The sequence below is a fragment of the Barbus barbus genome (assembly GCF_936440315.1).
Source record: "Barbus barbus genome assembly, chromosome: 48".
In the NCBI taxonomy this organism is placed as follows: Eukaryota; Metazoa; Chordata; class Actinopteri; order Cypriniformes; family Cyprinidae; genus Barbus; species Barbus barbus.
The window spans coordinates 3,214,824-3,231,037 of NC_136726.1; the positions used below are offsets into that span (position 1 = coordinate 3,214,824).

A 16,214-nucleotide genomic window follows, 5' to 3' on the forward strand; every position below is an offset into this window, starting at 1 on the left:
TCAACATAAATAACTGAAACCTCTTAAATATGCCAAGTGGCCTAACAATTTTGGCCACCGCTGTATACATTAATGTTAATCAACATTAATAAATCCTATAAAATGAATGGAGCCCTAATGAATGTTGTTTCTTTCTAATGTTTCATAGGCGGTACTTTGGGGAGAAGATTGGGCTGTATTTTGCCTGGTTGGGATGGTATACAGGTATGCTGATCCCTGCTGCTCTAGTCGGCCTCTTTGTCTTCCTCTATGGGCTTTTCACTATGGACTCCAGCCAAGTAAGGTTAGTCCCTGCAGGTTTGTTTAGTTATTGCAGAATAAGCCCCAGTATGCCTGGACCAGGTCCCAGTAGTTTACCTGTAATGATGCCATTTTCATTCACCAGTGTTCATTGTTTCCCTAATAAAGCACTGATTCAAATTTGTTTCAGTAAAGAGATATGTGAGGCCAACACAACCATCATGTGCCCCATGTGTGAAGGCAACTGCAGCTCTTGGGCGCTGAGTGACAGCTGTGTCTATGCAAAGGTACCGTACATCCACCTTCTACTGGCATAAACAACATAAGAACCCTTAGACAATTTTAGAGGATCAGTAAAACTGACAGATTTTAAAATCTTTTTCGTTTAATGTAAGCCAGTCACTGAAATGGCCCTCGTCAAACATAGTGTCCCACCTCGATTTTTGTTCCAGATAATGTCATCGATTCAGTTTGAGCTAGTTTGCGTCTTGGCATCTTTCCTTGTAATAAGTTCATGATTCTGAAATGTGGGAACATGAAAAGTCAAGAAAAACGAGACAAACTACATGAAAGTCAAGAAAACAATACATCTTGTTTAGGTATTGATAAATAAAGTTTATTTTCCTGTAGACATTCTAATCCAAATACAATTTGTTTTGCTGAAAAGATGTTTCTATTCGATGTTTTAGTTTACACTGCAGCTTTGATTACGGAATGTCTGTTTTTTTATTTAATCATTTTTATTATTATTATTATTATTCTAGACTTTAGAAAAGCCTGCTTTGTCTGAAGTCAAAGATATTCATATGTTTTAAATTAGTGTTTCGTCCTGGATTTTCAACATGCAAACCAAAGACAGATTCCCCAAGCTGTGCAGCCAGTACTAAGGACTAAAAGATGGTTTTGTGTTGTGGGAACATGGTGGTGACATGCCTGAGAGAGGCTAATATTTTAATAAAACACACATTGGTTCCTGCCCAGAAGAGTTTTATTGCTTGAAGATTGCTCTTTTATAGCTCAGAAGACAATGTTGTCACAGTTCTTTCTTGGCAACCAACTACTGTCATGAGCCTGGACTTAGGCCAGCGGTGAGCTACTGTCCTTACATCCAGTGCCTCTTTAAGCTTTTGCAGGGCCCTGGGCTAGCTTTGGGGGCCTCCCTAACCCCCATCAACCCCCCCTCTTTTACACTGCAATCAAAATAAAAAATGCAATCAAACACTGTATAAAAACACGTACAATATACTCGTGAAATAAAAACAAACTCCATGCGCACATCATAACCCCATAGGAGGCAAAAAAAAATATGTACAAAAATTCAGCCATATTACCCAGTAATAATCTTACAAATCAGCAACAGCCCAGCAGATAAAATTAAATATCACTCACTACTAAGGGCTTCTTCCTGCTCTTTTTAGAATGTGCTAGAAGGTATCGACATTTTAAAAATGTAGCCTATAATTTTGTTTCTCTATTTCAAGTTTATTTGTATAGCACTTTTTACGATGCAAATCGTTGCAAAGCAGCTCTACAGGAAATTAAGTTTCCACAATATATTTATATATTTAACTTATGGCAAAATTTGGTAATTCTGTATGTTGTCTGAGCATTGGCATCCTCTGAGGTCCTCTGAGGGGTTGGCATTATCTTTTCTCAGGTGTTCAGTCATCTCAGATCATTTAAGGGTTGGATCCAGACTGAAGCTTCTGTAATTCCTAGCTACCACGGGATGTTAATCCAGTGACAGAAACAGAGAAACAAATAGAGACATAATTAGCGATGCTGTTCCATCGAAGCAAAAATGATTTGTTCAACCCAAGCTAAAGAATAATAATAATGTACATTTGATCAGATATAACTGCAGTACAAGATTATAAGATGCATTATGTGAATGCTTGGCTAAAGAGATGTGTCTTTAATCTAATCAAATGAACCAGCAGTTCAGTTCCAACTGCAGCAAAGTCAGATTGTGAGGGCTCAACTGGTTCCAGTGGTCTTTCCCGATGGCTGTCTAAGTGGTGGGGTCCTCACTGGGGATCTGTCTCTGGCGCTCATCTTGGTGTCCTGGTCTCCGCTGACGTTCAGGGCTGTAGAGGTCGTATAAAATGCAAAATGTATGCAATTTAATGACAATTGCCTCGGGGGCCCTGGGCTGCAACCCATTAGGATAACACGGCCTTGCTTACACCTTTCAGTAATTCTTTCCTACTGGTCCCACCCACATCCAGAGAAACAACTGTCACATTTTGGGAAAATCTTTACCTCTGAACATTTTTTTTTACAACCCACCACTGATTCCTCAGTTTAGAAGGGATTTAATACCTGCCTGCTACTCTTCTGCTTTCAAAAACATCTGCCACGGTTCTTCAAACTCGCTTCAAAATTCACTCAACAGGAGTTCTGCTGAAAAAATCCCTATTCAAGTCTTGCCATTCCTCCCATATCCAAAAGGATTAAATGTCAAATACTCTTTCCACGCAGGTTAAATAAACAATTATATGTGCTGTACATAAAACCTCCTGCCAAGCCCTCAGATGCTCCTCACTACTTACAGCACAGATTTCCTCTGCCAAAATCTCCACCTCCTCGATAAACAAAGCTCCCACTGGGAAGTCAGAGCAACGGATCAGTTTGGCTCTCTACTCTAAAGGTGTATCACAGTGGAGAGTCATTTGACACATGCCAATTAAGTTCTCTGCATCCCACTACTGGAGTTCTGGTGACCACAATCTTTCTTTTGTCTCATCACCTGCTTCTTAAGGAAGTTCATAGTGTAAGCTCAGAAGAAGCTTATTAACCTTATCCTGGGTATATAAGCAGTAGCTTTGTTTACTTCTCTCCCATGATATTTGTTCAGCATCCCACCTCCTGCCTATCTCCACCTTTAGGCCCACATGTATAACTCTATAGTCCTATATAGTCTTTAAATAATGGGAGATATCTAAAAGCTCAATCTCAATTCAAGATCGAGCATCCAGTCATGGAAAGCACACCATCTGATTACACTTTTTGCCAAATCTGTTTACGTTTTTCTCAAGAGAACTCAAGAAACTCTATTGCGAATTCCTTGCACTGAACACTGGGGTCTCATCCTGAGGTCTCTGATTTTGTACTTGCATTCATTGCTTACTTATTTACTGTGTCACTGTGTAATTGCATTTTGTTGTCAGGCGCATCATACATTCTGTGAAGTCTTGTGAGTGCATCTGTTTGGGCTTTTCCAAATTATGTAGCTGGCAAAGTTTGTCTTTTGGCTTAAGGCTTTTGTGAGTAGGTGGTCTTTCTGTGCTAATGCTTTCTGTTGCTTTTGTTACCACAAAATGGCAATTCTCATTAAATTGCATACATTGGCCGCTTCACTGCTGCAAATTGATATCAGAATGAATACCCCTAAAAGCCTAAAGGCTTGGATATACTCATGGCGAAGGTCTTTTTCCTTAAAAGTAAGTTTGAAATACATGAGCAGGGTATACTGAAAGAGGTATACTGTTTCTCCTGATACTGCCCACGCTGCTGGGAGCACGTTTAGGTGAATATGTAATTATGTGCTGGACACTTTGCTGTCACACAAAAAAAATTAATGTATACCTATATGGATATGTTTGCACAAGCTCTACAATTTGGTACTCCATTCAAGTCACATTACTCTTATTTACATAGCACTTTACACAATATACCGATTGAACAGAAGAAAATAACTGAAGAACAGTTCCATGTTGAGAGAATTATCGGTGCCCCTCTGCCCAGCCTCCAAGAACTTTACACCTCCAGAGTGAGGAAAAGGGCTAAGAAAGTCACTCTGGACCCCTCACACCCAGCTCACTCTCTCTTTGTACTGTTGCCCTCTGGCCGGCGCTACAGATCACTGAGCACCAGAACAGCCAGACACAAGAACAGTTTTTTCCCCCAGGCCGTATCCCACCTGAACAACACATAACACACCCCGGTACTGTACATCTGTAAATAACCCATCAAACCTTCATCTGCACATAGGACACATGCACATTCACAGTTCTGTCTATGGTCATGTCTCTTTTCTGTATATTTTTATTTTTATTACTATTGTTATTCTTAATTATTGTATATTCTCTTCATTAGTGTTCTTTATCACCTTAATTATATGTTGTCTGCACTATGTTTGTACTTTCTGTACTGGAAGCTTATAACACCAAGACAAATTCCTTGTGTGTGCAAACACACTTGGCAATAAAGCTCTTTCTGATTCTTCTTCTTCTTTCTGATGTTGAAGAAGGCCAGGCCACAGAGCAAACCTACTTACCACGTATTCACCATGAACCAATGATAATTTGAAGGTGTTTAATTTTTCAAAAAGTTCACTTTGGTGAGCTGTTTTGAACTTCTGAAACAAACTCCAAATGAACTTCATTTTAGTAAAGCCTCAAGTTGCACACTAGTGACTGATACTAGAGACTGTGGTCTTCAGTATCCTTGTAACTGTACACAACTCTTACACCAGCTATTGCCAGAATGGTCAGAGGGAACTGTTTACACAAGTGGAATCTATTGCAGCAACAACCTGTGTTCAACTCAATCTCAGGAGAGAATGTTTAGGGTTATGAATATAACCCTGATTCTCTGAAAGGGAGCGAGATGCTGCGTCATTCTCATGTCAGGCTGGGGCAGTTCCCATAGTGTCATGACATCATGACGCAGCGTATAGTTCCCTTGGAAGGGAACATCTTGGGTTATGAATATTAACCTGGTTGCAATTTCCTACAAATGTGAGATGGTCCTCACTGCAGAACACAAGATCCAGGGGGTGTGGTTGGATCTAGGTCCAACTCCTCCCACCTTACATTTACCTAAACCTACCCGTCTCCACCCCCTGATCCCTAAACCCACCCATCTCCACCCCTAAACCTACCAATCTCCACCCCCTAGATGTAGATCCAACCACGCCCCCTGGATCTTTGTTCTGCAATGAGGGGCTGATGACAAATGTGTATGCTGTGATTTGTTGGAAAACAAACTATTTGTAATTTTAAAAAAGCATGAACTTGCACCCATTACTCCACACCTAAACCTAACCAGGAGGTAGCTGTACTAACACATTGATATTTACATATTTGGAAAATGCTTTTGTCCCCAAAAAATATTTACATTGCATTTGAGGTATACTCAGTTCATGCAGATTTAACTAATTTTCTAAACATACGTTCTTAAATGCATTGCCTCTTTTTTGCCCACCAGGTGACCCATCTTTTTGATAATGGAGGCACAGTCTTCTTTGCTATCTTCATGGCAATATGGGGTGAGTCTGAATCTTTTCAATTTAATCAGTGCTCTTTCACCAGCAGAAAGACAGACAGATCAGCATTTGTTTTAAAGAACAAATTAGGTAATTATAAAAGAGGCTTCCTTCAGCGGACAAGGACAGAATAAGAATCTAGCAGTCTGTGGTCTGCTATAATAGGATTGACTCAAAAGCCCAAGAGAAGCAGCTGTAATCAATCACCGTTTTGTCCCACATAACAGCAAATGATCCAATCAGGTCACAGTAGACCTCACTTACAGCCCAAACATTTAAATATTTCAAAAGTGCTTAAACTTCAGTTTACTGCTCTGAGCACAAAGAGGGAGGGAAAAATAGATAAGTGTTGTAGGATTGCTAGCAGCGATCACAGGTGAGTAAGTGATAATTGTGGGCACATTATAAAGTCTAATTGACTGGCTGAAGCCAAACACTTTCCTAGAGTGAATTTAGAGGAAAGTACTGTGAGCAGGAGACTCTACGGCTGGTTCTCTAAGGGCTGTAGATGTTTACCTTCAAATGTGCTATTAAACCAAAGTACAATAGCTAGCTACAAATATGTTGGCTGTTTAACTAGCTCAGAAAAATTATCTTCAAAAATGTTGCTGAAAGCAGCCGACCTGAAAGAAAAACCAAACTATGAAAGTTTGCACTAATGCTTTTTGTTGCAATGCTAATAATTGTGCATTCCAGAAGGAAACTGAAATAGAATATCTACGGTAGAAGTGTTTGCATTAACAAATTGATATACTTGTGCTGCGTTCACGCCATATCGTAATTACCGTACAAGCCGTAGCTTTCAGAAAGCTCCCAGTTCACAAGTTGAAATTACGAGTTCTACGAGGACGTGAATGCTTTTTACAAGTTGGTATCTCGTAATTACGGTAATTGCGATATGTCGTGAATGAACCTTTGTTTTCATAGTCGTATACTGTGCAGGTTTTCTTCAGGTGCAGAACTCTAGGTGACATGTGTGGGATCTAAATAAGCAACAGATTAGTCACAGCCATGTTTTTATCTGCTGGAAAATAGCTATAAAAAAATGCATGACACATATTCTATTAAAACTGCAAAATAGGGTAGCTAAATTGGGCATAGCATGAAATTATAGGCTACTAATTACAATTATCCCCTTAATTGATCGAAAAATAATTGTAAACAGTGAAAATAAGTAAATTGGGATTCTGATGCTTTAATTGTTAAATTGCTTTTAAAGCTATCTAACGCATGGGATTCATGAACTGGTCAAAAGGATGGCTTTAGTTAGGATGAAGTGCTGTTGTCAAGAGAAACCAGGATATATGCCCAGTCTCCCTCAGGCATCTCAGAAACAAATTATAGTTCAGGCAAAAGCTGTACAAGGTTGACCACTCATTAACATGTCATAAATCTGCCAACAGCATTCTAGAAGCTTAGAATTGAACAGAATGTGCATAAATGTATACTAACCTCAAACACCAATTAAATATATGTCCTTATTGCAGACTTTTGGGTGTGTCAAACTCATTTATCTGCAGAAGAAATCCCAAGTTATCTTCCCAAACTTATTCTCTCAGAGACGACGAGAGACAAATCTACTTCAACATGCTGATAACAGTATAGCCTATAGCTGTTTTCATTTATTCCCTTTATTTTTCTCTTGTGGTCCATACATACTACTGAAAAAAAAAGAAACGTATTTCGTGTTCAACAGGTTTTTTGAAAGCCGGTGCTTGAAATAAAAGCTTTTTATTTCATACATTTTTAATGAGTGTTAATAATTTAATTATAGGACTATAATTCATTGCCTATAGCCTAATAGACCTGTTTTAAAAGACATTTAAAAAAAAAAAACATTTGAATTGAGGAGTAAATATAGCCTAACCTTATCCTTGCAGCACGTCAGTTATGCGTTAATTATTGCGGGGCAAATTAATATATATATATATATATATAAATAATAATAATATTATATATTTCTCTTGTATCTCTTGACAGACTCTTTCTTTTCATAAAGACTCATGCTAGAATAACTCATTGGCACTTTTACCTCAGAATTATTACTGACTGTAGTCAGGGCCATTGCTGGCGTTTGCAGGGTCCTGGTGCAGGTTGTACCCTTGGGCCCTGTTTGAAATTGTGTAAATATCACAAATTAATAAATAGAACAAAGATACCAATTAAGCAAATGCTTTTTTTCAAGTTTGTAGATGTCCAGGTACAGAAACTGATAATAATCAATTGTAAAATATCATTGCATAGTCTTCAATGCTTACATTAAACAGATTAATTCTTGTTAAAACTACAAAGTAATTCAGCTGTGAGTGATTTTCTCTCATTTAATTTCTTGGACAGCAAGTAGTAAATTAGAAGCAGTCACTTTAAGAGACAATAAATCCGATGTAATGATACACATCTGATTTCTTTCTCAACTATTTACGTTCATTTAAGACATAACCTAACTGACAGTCTTTTCAAGGATACTCGCCAAGGCAGGTATTCCGACATTATTTTGTATGTATTTGTTGGTTCAAAAGCAAGAAGAGTCCAAACTCAATTCGGTGTTCAATGGCTGAGAGACGCGGCTCTCGGTGCACACAGAACACAGCGCGTGGGCACTGAATTAAGCTTTTTGCATCTTTGTGTTTGTATGTTTAAACTAGCTAAGTATATTTGTTTGTTCAGGTGCAGGAGGACACAAAGGAGAGCTCGGTTCAGTGTTTGCACGTTGTCTGTGAGACACGGCTCTCTGGGTGTGTGCCGAACACAGCACTTGAGTACTCAGTTGAGTTCTTTCACATCTTGTGCTTGCATGCTTCAAAATCTTTTGAATGATTCCAATGGCCTGACGATGGAGGGGGGGGAGCCCCCGAGGGGGAAACCCCCAGAACACGATAAACCAAGGAAAGCAGGGCCCGAGTGAATATGCTGTCCAGGGGGCCAGGAAACCGTAGTGGCGCCCCTTTGGCTGTGTGATGTTGCATCTCATTCTTCTCTTGGGGAACTGGGATAAATAAATAACCTGAGATGTTCCCTTTTGATCAAACTCAACGCTGTGTCATTGTTTTGATGCAATGGGAACATCAATACCAACTCCACCATGTCACGGAATAGGCTAGGCTCAGCAAGGCTGTGAATAGCACAAGGGCTTGACCCTGGGGATGAAATCGAGTCCATACTATAATGTATGTGTGCAAAGAGAAGGCGGACGTGAAATTGAGGAGGACTCAGGGCTGTATAGTGCGACAAAAATAATTTTTTGTGCAACAGTATGTTTATTGTCTTCAAGTTTCAGCAGTTAAAATTGATTTATCTCTGTTGTGCATTTTATTCAGTGATAACTGGATATCTTTGTTCATATTTCCTGGAGCGTCGTCAGTAGTATTACTTCTGCTATGGATATGGATATTATTAAAGAAACCAGATTCTCTGAATTATCATCATTGATAACGTTATCACAATACTAGAAATATTGTGATAATTTATTTGACCCTCTAACTCTAGCACTCTCTATTCTAATTTTATAAAAACACATTTGACCTTCTATCAATTGCATATTTATTCTTTAACTGAAAAGGAAAAAAAAAAACATTTTTATGTGTACTGTTTGGCTAACAAAGACTTGTAATAGCACTTGCATGTTGTTGTTCTTTTGTTGGTTTTGATTGCTTCTAATGTCCTCATTTGTAAGTCGCTTTGGATAAAAGTGTCTGCTAAATGACTAAATAAATAAATACAAATAAATAAATATATTTTTAAGCCCATATTGCCCATCCCTACCTGCCAAGAGTCTTGCAAGATGCAACATTCCTAGTGGTGTGGGCTGTAATCCCTTACAGGTGAAGCTGAAATTGCAGTCACAAAGACATTTAGCGTAGCAGGGGTCAAACCTGTTGACAGGCAATCCTGAAGGAACTCCATCACTGAACCAATAGGGCAGTTGACTGGGTTCAGATGGTGCTGCTCGCACCATGAGGCAAAGAGTCCCCATTTCAGGACTTAAGACCTCCTCGATAGCTATGGAACAGCAAGAATTGTTTCAGCAACCTTGGTTGGGAGACCAAAATCTATGAGCTGGTACCCCTCAAGGGCCAGACCGAAGGTTTCCAAATCTCTGGCTTAGGGTGGTAGATCATCCCCTGCACTTGAGACAGATGGTCTTAGCTGGAGGGTCAGCATCTTGAAACTGTATGTCTGAAGAATATGGTTCAGTGGTGACTAGAAAGTTTGTTTCCACAACAATGCATCACACTATGGTGGTTAATCAGCGAGATACATAATTGTACTGGAAACGCACCCCAGCATGGTGGTTTCTAGAGAACCAATTTCACTCTCGAGCCTTTTTCCTGGTTGCATTCACACGAGCAGCAGGAATTCTGAAATGGCCAACAGCGACGTCTTCATTCGCGGCATTACAGATATCAACAACCGGTGAATAGAGGACGCTGTGATCTGAGCTATTTTTGTTGTGTGTCATGTTTCGTGATAACGGAAATGGAATGTAAATGCAAAAATTACACGATTGAAAGAGGATGAAAATATTACTATATGTCCTATGACAACTTGCAGTGTTCATATCATTGAAACTGAGAAAAGAACAAAACACTGGGGAGTCACGTGACGTGCTCATGAACCTAGTCGCACTCGAGTAGAGCTCCGTACATTTGGCTTCTTTTTGCTGATTTTTTATTTTTTTTAAGTTTTATTCATTTGTGGTGCTTTACCTGAGGGCATGCAGTCGTAAACAGCAGGAGTTGTCTCCATCGGCTTCTCCAATTAAGAAGAAATCCAAGCCACTGACCACGAGGGATATGATGGACAAGATTTACATTTACATTTAGTCATTTGGCAGACGCTTTTATCCAAAGCGACTTACAATTGGGGAATACAAAAAGTGATTCATCTTGAAGAGGCAGTCAGACAGAGGAAGTGTTCGTAACACCAAGTCTCAGTCATTGTTCAAATAAGTACAAGCTAGTAGGTGGAGAGAAAGATAGAGGGAAAGTTTTTTTTTTTTTGAGTTTAGGATGAAGTCAAGTACTGCCGAAAGAGATGAGTTTTCAGTTGTTGCTTGAAGGTTGCCAGGGATCCGGCGTTCCGGATAGGGGTGGGAAGATTATTCCACCAGCCAGGAATGGTGAACGAGAATGTTCTGGCGAACACTGTTACACACTTTGAGGACATTCTAAGAACGGAGTTGACAGCGATGCGGAACGAGTTCGCTTCTCACATGTCAGTTGTTCAGTCGCTATGCTCTAAACTGGATCTTCTTACAGGGGAGATGAGAGAACAAAAGAAAGTTGTAGCAGATCACGATAGGCAAGTAGCCGCGCTCAAGCAGCAGGTTGTTGACTTACAGGATCACAATAGGCGCAGCAATCTGTGTCTGGTTGGATTGCCTTAAGGTTCTGAAAAGGATGACCCTATGGTCTTTTTGAAAAGATCGCTACCGACGTGGCTGGCTCCCGTCTCTGGCAGGCAAAGAGATTGAAGTGGAGCGAGCGCATCGCGTGTACACAAGGCTCTCATCAGATCAAGCTAAACCACAGGTTTTCATCTTTAAACTGCTGCGGTACACAGACAAGGAGCTCATTCTGCGGGCCGCCAGACTTCATGCCCCGGTGAAAACTTCCGACGGAGCAACGCTGTCTTTCTTTCCAGATTTTTCTCCGGTCAATGCAAAAAGAAGTGCATTTGCGCCAATTAGGAAGGAAATGAGAGACGCTGGCATCCAGAATTTTCTCCTTTATCCTGCAACGCTGAAGGTCATTCTCAATCAAGGTGAACCTAAAATGCTACACTCCCCAGAAGCAGCAAGAGTTTTTCTCAGATCCCTGTCATCCACCAACTCTCAGTGAACTTCAACTGGTCATTTGCGGTTTAATCGGAGAAGAGATGCTCTAAATGGTTAGGTGACTGTGTCTTTCACTGTTCACTAGTTCATCGTGCATACAGTATCGCTTACTGATTATATTTTATTTGTTTTAGTTGTATTCTGTATCTTTTCTTTATTTTTATTTTATTTTCTATTTTATTTATTTTTATTTTTTAAATAGAGACACTACCTAGTCAGTATGTGACTCTGCGGCCAATGTTGGTGCTACAGTAATGTGCAGGTTTTAGTTGACACCACGGACCATGTTAAGGGGTGCTGGCAGATCAAGGTTTGTTCTTGGTTTGACCTGCCATAGTTCATGGGAATGTGTTTTTTTTTTTTTAATGGTAACGGGGTGGGGGTGGGGTTAATGATAGACTCAACTGGTTTTATTTTCAAACTTGTTTTTTGTCTTATTATGCAGTAATTCTGTTCGATACCTACTGACCTTAATATTCTGAGTTGTAATATTAATGGCCTAAATGGCCCCCACAAACGTACAGGTTTCTGGATTTTTTGCGAAGAAGAAAGATTGATATAGTGTTAGTTCAAGAATCCCATCTGAAAGAGGAGGATATACACAGGTGTAATAATAAGTTTTATGAAGTGGTATCTCACTCATCTTCAGATACCAAAACCAAGGGTGTCCTAATATTGGTGCGGAAGACTTTAAATATTACTATTTTCGAGAAAGGTTGTGATACAAATGGTAGAATAACACATAAAAACAATAGTGGAGAATAGGAATATTGTATTTCTCTCAGTTTATACCCCTTGTACTCATGACCCTACTTTTTTCTCTGTTTTGTCAACCTATCTCTTGAAGTTTTCAGATTTTGAAACAGTATTGGGTGCAGATATGAATTCTGTAATGTGGCATATCCTAGATAGATCTGGTCCAAAGGAATCACACTCTCAAGCTTTGTGTCCTGACAAACTTCGGCAATGTGTAACCTCATCCTCGTTGGCATTTATTAAACCCTTCTGCTAAGTCTTTCACTTTCTTTTCTGCTACTCATAAATCCTATTCGCGAATTGACTATATTTTCATTTCTACTTCTTTATCTTCATCTGTTCGTGATGCCGATATCTGTTCCTTATCTCTGTCGGATCATGATGGAAATTTGTGCAGATTATCTTTGATCCCTCGGCTATCTCGTGCCACTAGATGGCGATTTAACCCTAAATTGTTACAGGATGAAAACTTTTGCAGTCAATTCATAAATAAATTTGCTGAGTTTATTGAAATTAACCAAGGTTCAGTGGATGATCCTCGAACACTTTGGAATGCAGTTAAAGGATTTATAAGGAATAACTCAATTTCATATGCCTCTTTCCTTCAGAAAAACCGACACAAAAAGATAGTTGAACTGGAATCACAGCTCCAGAATCTGACTAGAGATAATCAGCGTTGTTTCTCAGACAGTTCACTCAGCAAAATCATGGAGGTTAGGTCCGAACTCAATTCATTACTGAGATCCAGGACAGAATTCCTGATTCAAAGATCCAGGCAGAATTATTATTTTCAAGAGAGTAGACCAAGCCACCTTTTAGCCCTAAGATTACGCAACAATGAAAAGTTTTGCTAATATTTCAGCAGTGAAATCCCAATCTGGGCTCATTATGACAGACCCAAAAGACAATAATATCACCTTTCACTCTTTTTACTCTAACCTCTATACTTCTTCTGCTGATGGTGACCCTGACTCTTTTGCATCTTTTCTGTCCAACCTTGATTTACCGAGGCTGTCAGATTCAGATTCAGAATACCGGGCTGAACCGATCTCTCTTCAGGAGCTGGAGTCAGCAGTTCGATCTATGAACAAGGGGAAATCCCCAGGCATAGATGGCATTCCAATCGAATTGTATACTACTTTTTGGTCGGATTTAGGCCCCCTCATGTTAGATATAATAAATTTTTCAGTTACTCAAGGCTCATTTCACCCATCCATTAATATAGCTGTTATTTCTCACTTGTTAAAAAAAGATAAAGATCCGACTTCCTGTTCTAGTTACCGGCCACTTTCTTTGATAGGGACTGATGTTAAATTATATGCTAAAGTACTATCTCGTCATCTAGAGAAATTTATGAATAGACTAGTTCATCATGACCAAACAGGATTCATTAAATCTTGCTCAGCTTTGGATAACTTACGCAGGTTATATCATATTATTAATTCAAATAACAGTTTGTCCTCTCCTTGCGCAGTATTATCTCTAGATGCGATGAAAGCTTTCGACCAGCTAGAATGGAACTATTTATGGGCGGTTCTACAGCATCTGGGTCTGGGATCGAGTCTCATAAATATGATAAATGTTCTGTATGCCAATCCAGCAGGCACTGTTCTCAAAGGTGCTGTTCGCTCTAACCCATTCTTTATACATCGAGGTACTCGTCAGGGTTGCCCGCTGTCGTCTCTGTTATTTGCCCTATCCTTGGAACCCTTTGCTCAAGCAGTCCGACAATCTGAAACTATTTCTCCCATAAATATACAGAATACTCATCATCATATTTCTTTGTTTGCTGATGATATTTTATTGTTTTTGGAGAAGTCGTCACATTCTGTTCCTCGTGTGCTGAATTTATTTGACCATTTTGGATCTCTCCCTGGGCTTAAAATTAATTGGAGTAAGTCATGTTTACTTCCCCTCAATTCTAATATTGATTCCATGTCCCTTTCTATATCTATTCCATTGGTTCAAAACTTTAAGTACTTGGGGATAGATGTTTCTCCTTCCCTGCAGGAAATCGTTTAAAACAACTATAATGGTATTCTAGACAAAGTATCCTCAGATTTGGAAAATTGGTCTCGTCTTCCTACTTCTTTTCAGGCCCGTATATCGGTGATTAAAATGAATGTTCTCCTACGTATCAATTTCTTTTCTTCCATGATTCCTCTCGCTCCACCGGTTGGCTACTGGAATAAACTAGATGCATGTGTTTCACGGTATATATGGGATGGGGAACGTCCTCGTATTAAACTGACTACCTTACAACGATGTAGATTACATGAAGGTCCTTTCTAGAGGTCTTTCTTTCCCTAATTGTAGACTGTATGCTCAAGCCTTTTCCCTCTGCCCTTTAGCAGTTTGGTTTGATCCTGACGCTTCTGTGTCTTGGAGAGCAATTGAGGAATCTATTGTTTATCCCTATAAACTGAAGCATCTTGTTTTTTCGGGAGTTCTGCTTAGGCAGCGTAAATCTCAGTTTGGTCCCATTGTAACCCATCTCCTCTCCACATGGAGGGATGTTGAAAGACGTTCACAACTAGTTACAAAATGATATTCGCCTATTTTCCACAATAATAACCTTTTGTCAGGCAGTACTCCATTTCATTATCCGCAATGGACTCATAGTAAAGTAAACACTCTGGGAGATATCTATGATGATAATGGTTTAAAATCCTTTCAGAATCTTAACTCAATATAATCTGCCAGGCACCTCCTCTCTCTCTCTCACCTTTTCGTACTCCGCTCTCACTGGACCTATCATATTTGTTAGGTACTGAGATATGTTTGACTCCGCGCCATTTTTTTCATGAATGACTTTTGGGATTTCACCTTGTCCGTCCAACAAAGATCTTTACTGTTAGCTGCTCTCACAGCAGCAAAAAAATAGCTAGTCAACCGTTGGAGTCCTCCTCACACAATAGACAGACGAACCTGGACGGTGTATTTGTTGGACATTATCTCGATGGAACTCTCTGCTTCTCGTATTCATGGATCTAACGTGAAAACTGTTAATTCATGGTATTCATCTTTTAATGTTTAATGTTCTTTTCTAAAATCTTTGTAAAAATTATTTTATTTTGTTGTTATTTGTTTATCTATGAATATTAATTAATATATTTTGTATTATTATTATTTATTTTATTTTATTTATTTATTTTTAAGTCTACCAGGGGATGTGTTGGGGTGGGTTCTAAATTTGTACAGCTGCTTTTTGTTTTGTACTACTCTTCCACAGAATTAAATTCAATAAACAGTTGTTAACAAAAAAAGAAACTAACAAAACCCTGCAGACAACAGGTAAATGCCATTATTATTGCTGTTTTCCATGTTTGTGGAGTAAATATTTTACTTGGCTTTTTAAAAATGCTGGGTAGCTGGTGTTCAAGTTCAAGGAGGGTGGTAATACCTGCAGAAAGCTGACCATTAGTATTTCTGTTAGCATTTTTGGCTAATGAATGGCAGTTGATTTCTTCTTGTGAAATTGATTAAATTGTATTACATATTACATTATTTTTCCCCACTGCAAAGATTGTTTATTAAACAATGTGCATGAAAAATACAGGAAACCTCAGTTCATCTTTAAATACAGAAATGTTGAATCTGGTGCATTCCTTCAAAGAGTCCACTACTTTGGGGAATGTTGACAAAAGTCATATTAATGTATTATTAGAACACTCTGACGGGGAGCGTACTGTTCCTGCCAGAGAGACACTGATGGATGTGCAAGTTGAAATCCTGAGAGCTCAAATGTGAAGACAACTTTCAGCAAGAAGACTGGGCTTTAAAAATTAAACATTGTCTCTCTTCTTGGTCTCTCTCTCTCTGTTGCAGCTCTTTTGCTTTCAACAAAAGTGGGTCACACAGTCCTTTGGTAGAAACGAGGGGCATGTGAACTCAGAGAGCCCAGATGTTTTTCTCTTTTTTTCAACAGTTAAATTTAACATGAAAACCTCACAGAACTTATCTTATTTTTACTTAGATTTATTTAGCATTCCCTTTTAGTGCCTAAATCGGTCCCTGTGATGCTCTAAAAACAATAATGCTTCTGAATAAGCTAGCTGATAACATTCTACAAGCTACACAGAACCTCAATGTCTACCAGATTACTGGATATTT

The 16,214-nt window shown here is 39.1% G+C and overlaps 1 protein-coding gene across 1 annotated transcript in view; it reads left to right on the plus strand.

Annotated features, from left to right (window-relative positions):
• The window catches only part of LOC306867119 (anoctamin-3-like), a gene marked incomplete at its 5' end in the record, with an annotated part of 70,536 nt that overhangs the window by 32,429 nt on the left and 21,893 nt on the right, over positions 1–16,214 (plus strand). The window contains 3 exons of the mRNA XM_079412650.1: positions 149–283; positions 431–527; positions 5,452–5,512. Of these exons, the coding sequence (XP_079268776.1) occupies positions 149–283; positions 431–527; positions 5,452–5,512 (293 nt within the window). The remainder of the gene's footprint in view (positions 1–148; positions 284–430; positions 528–5,451; positions 5,513–16,214) is intronic.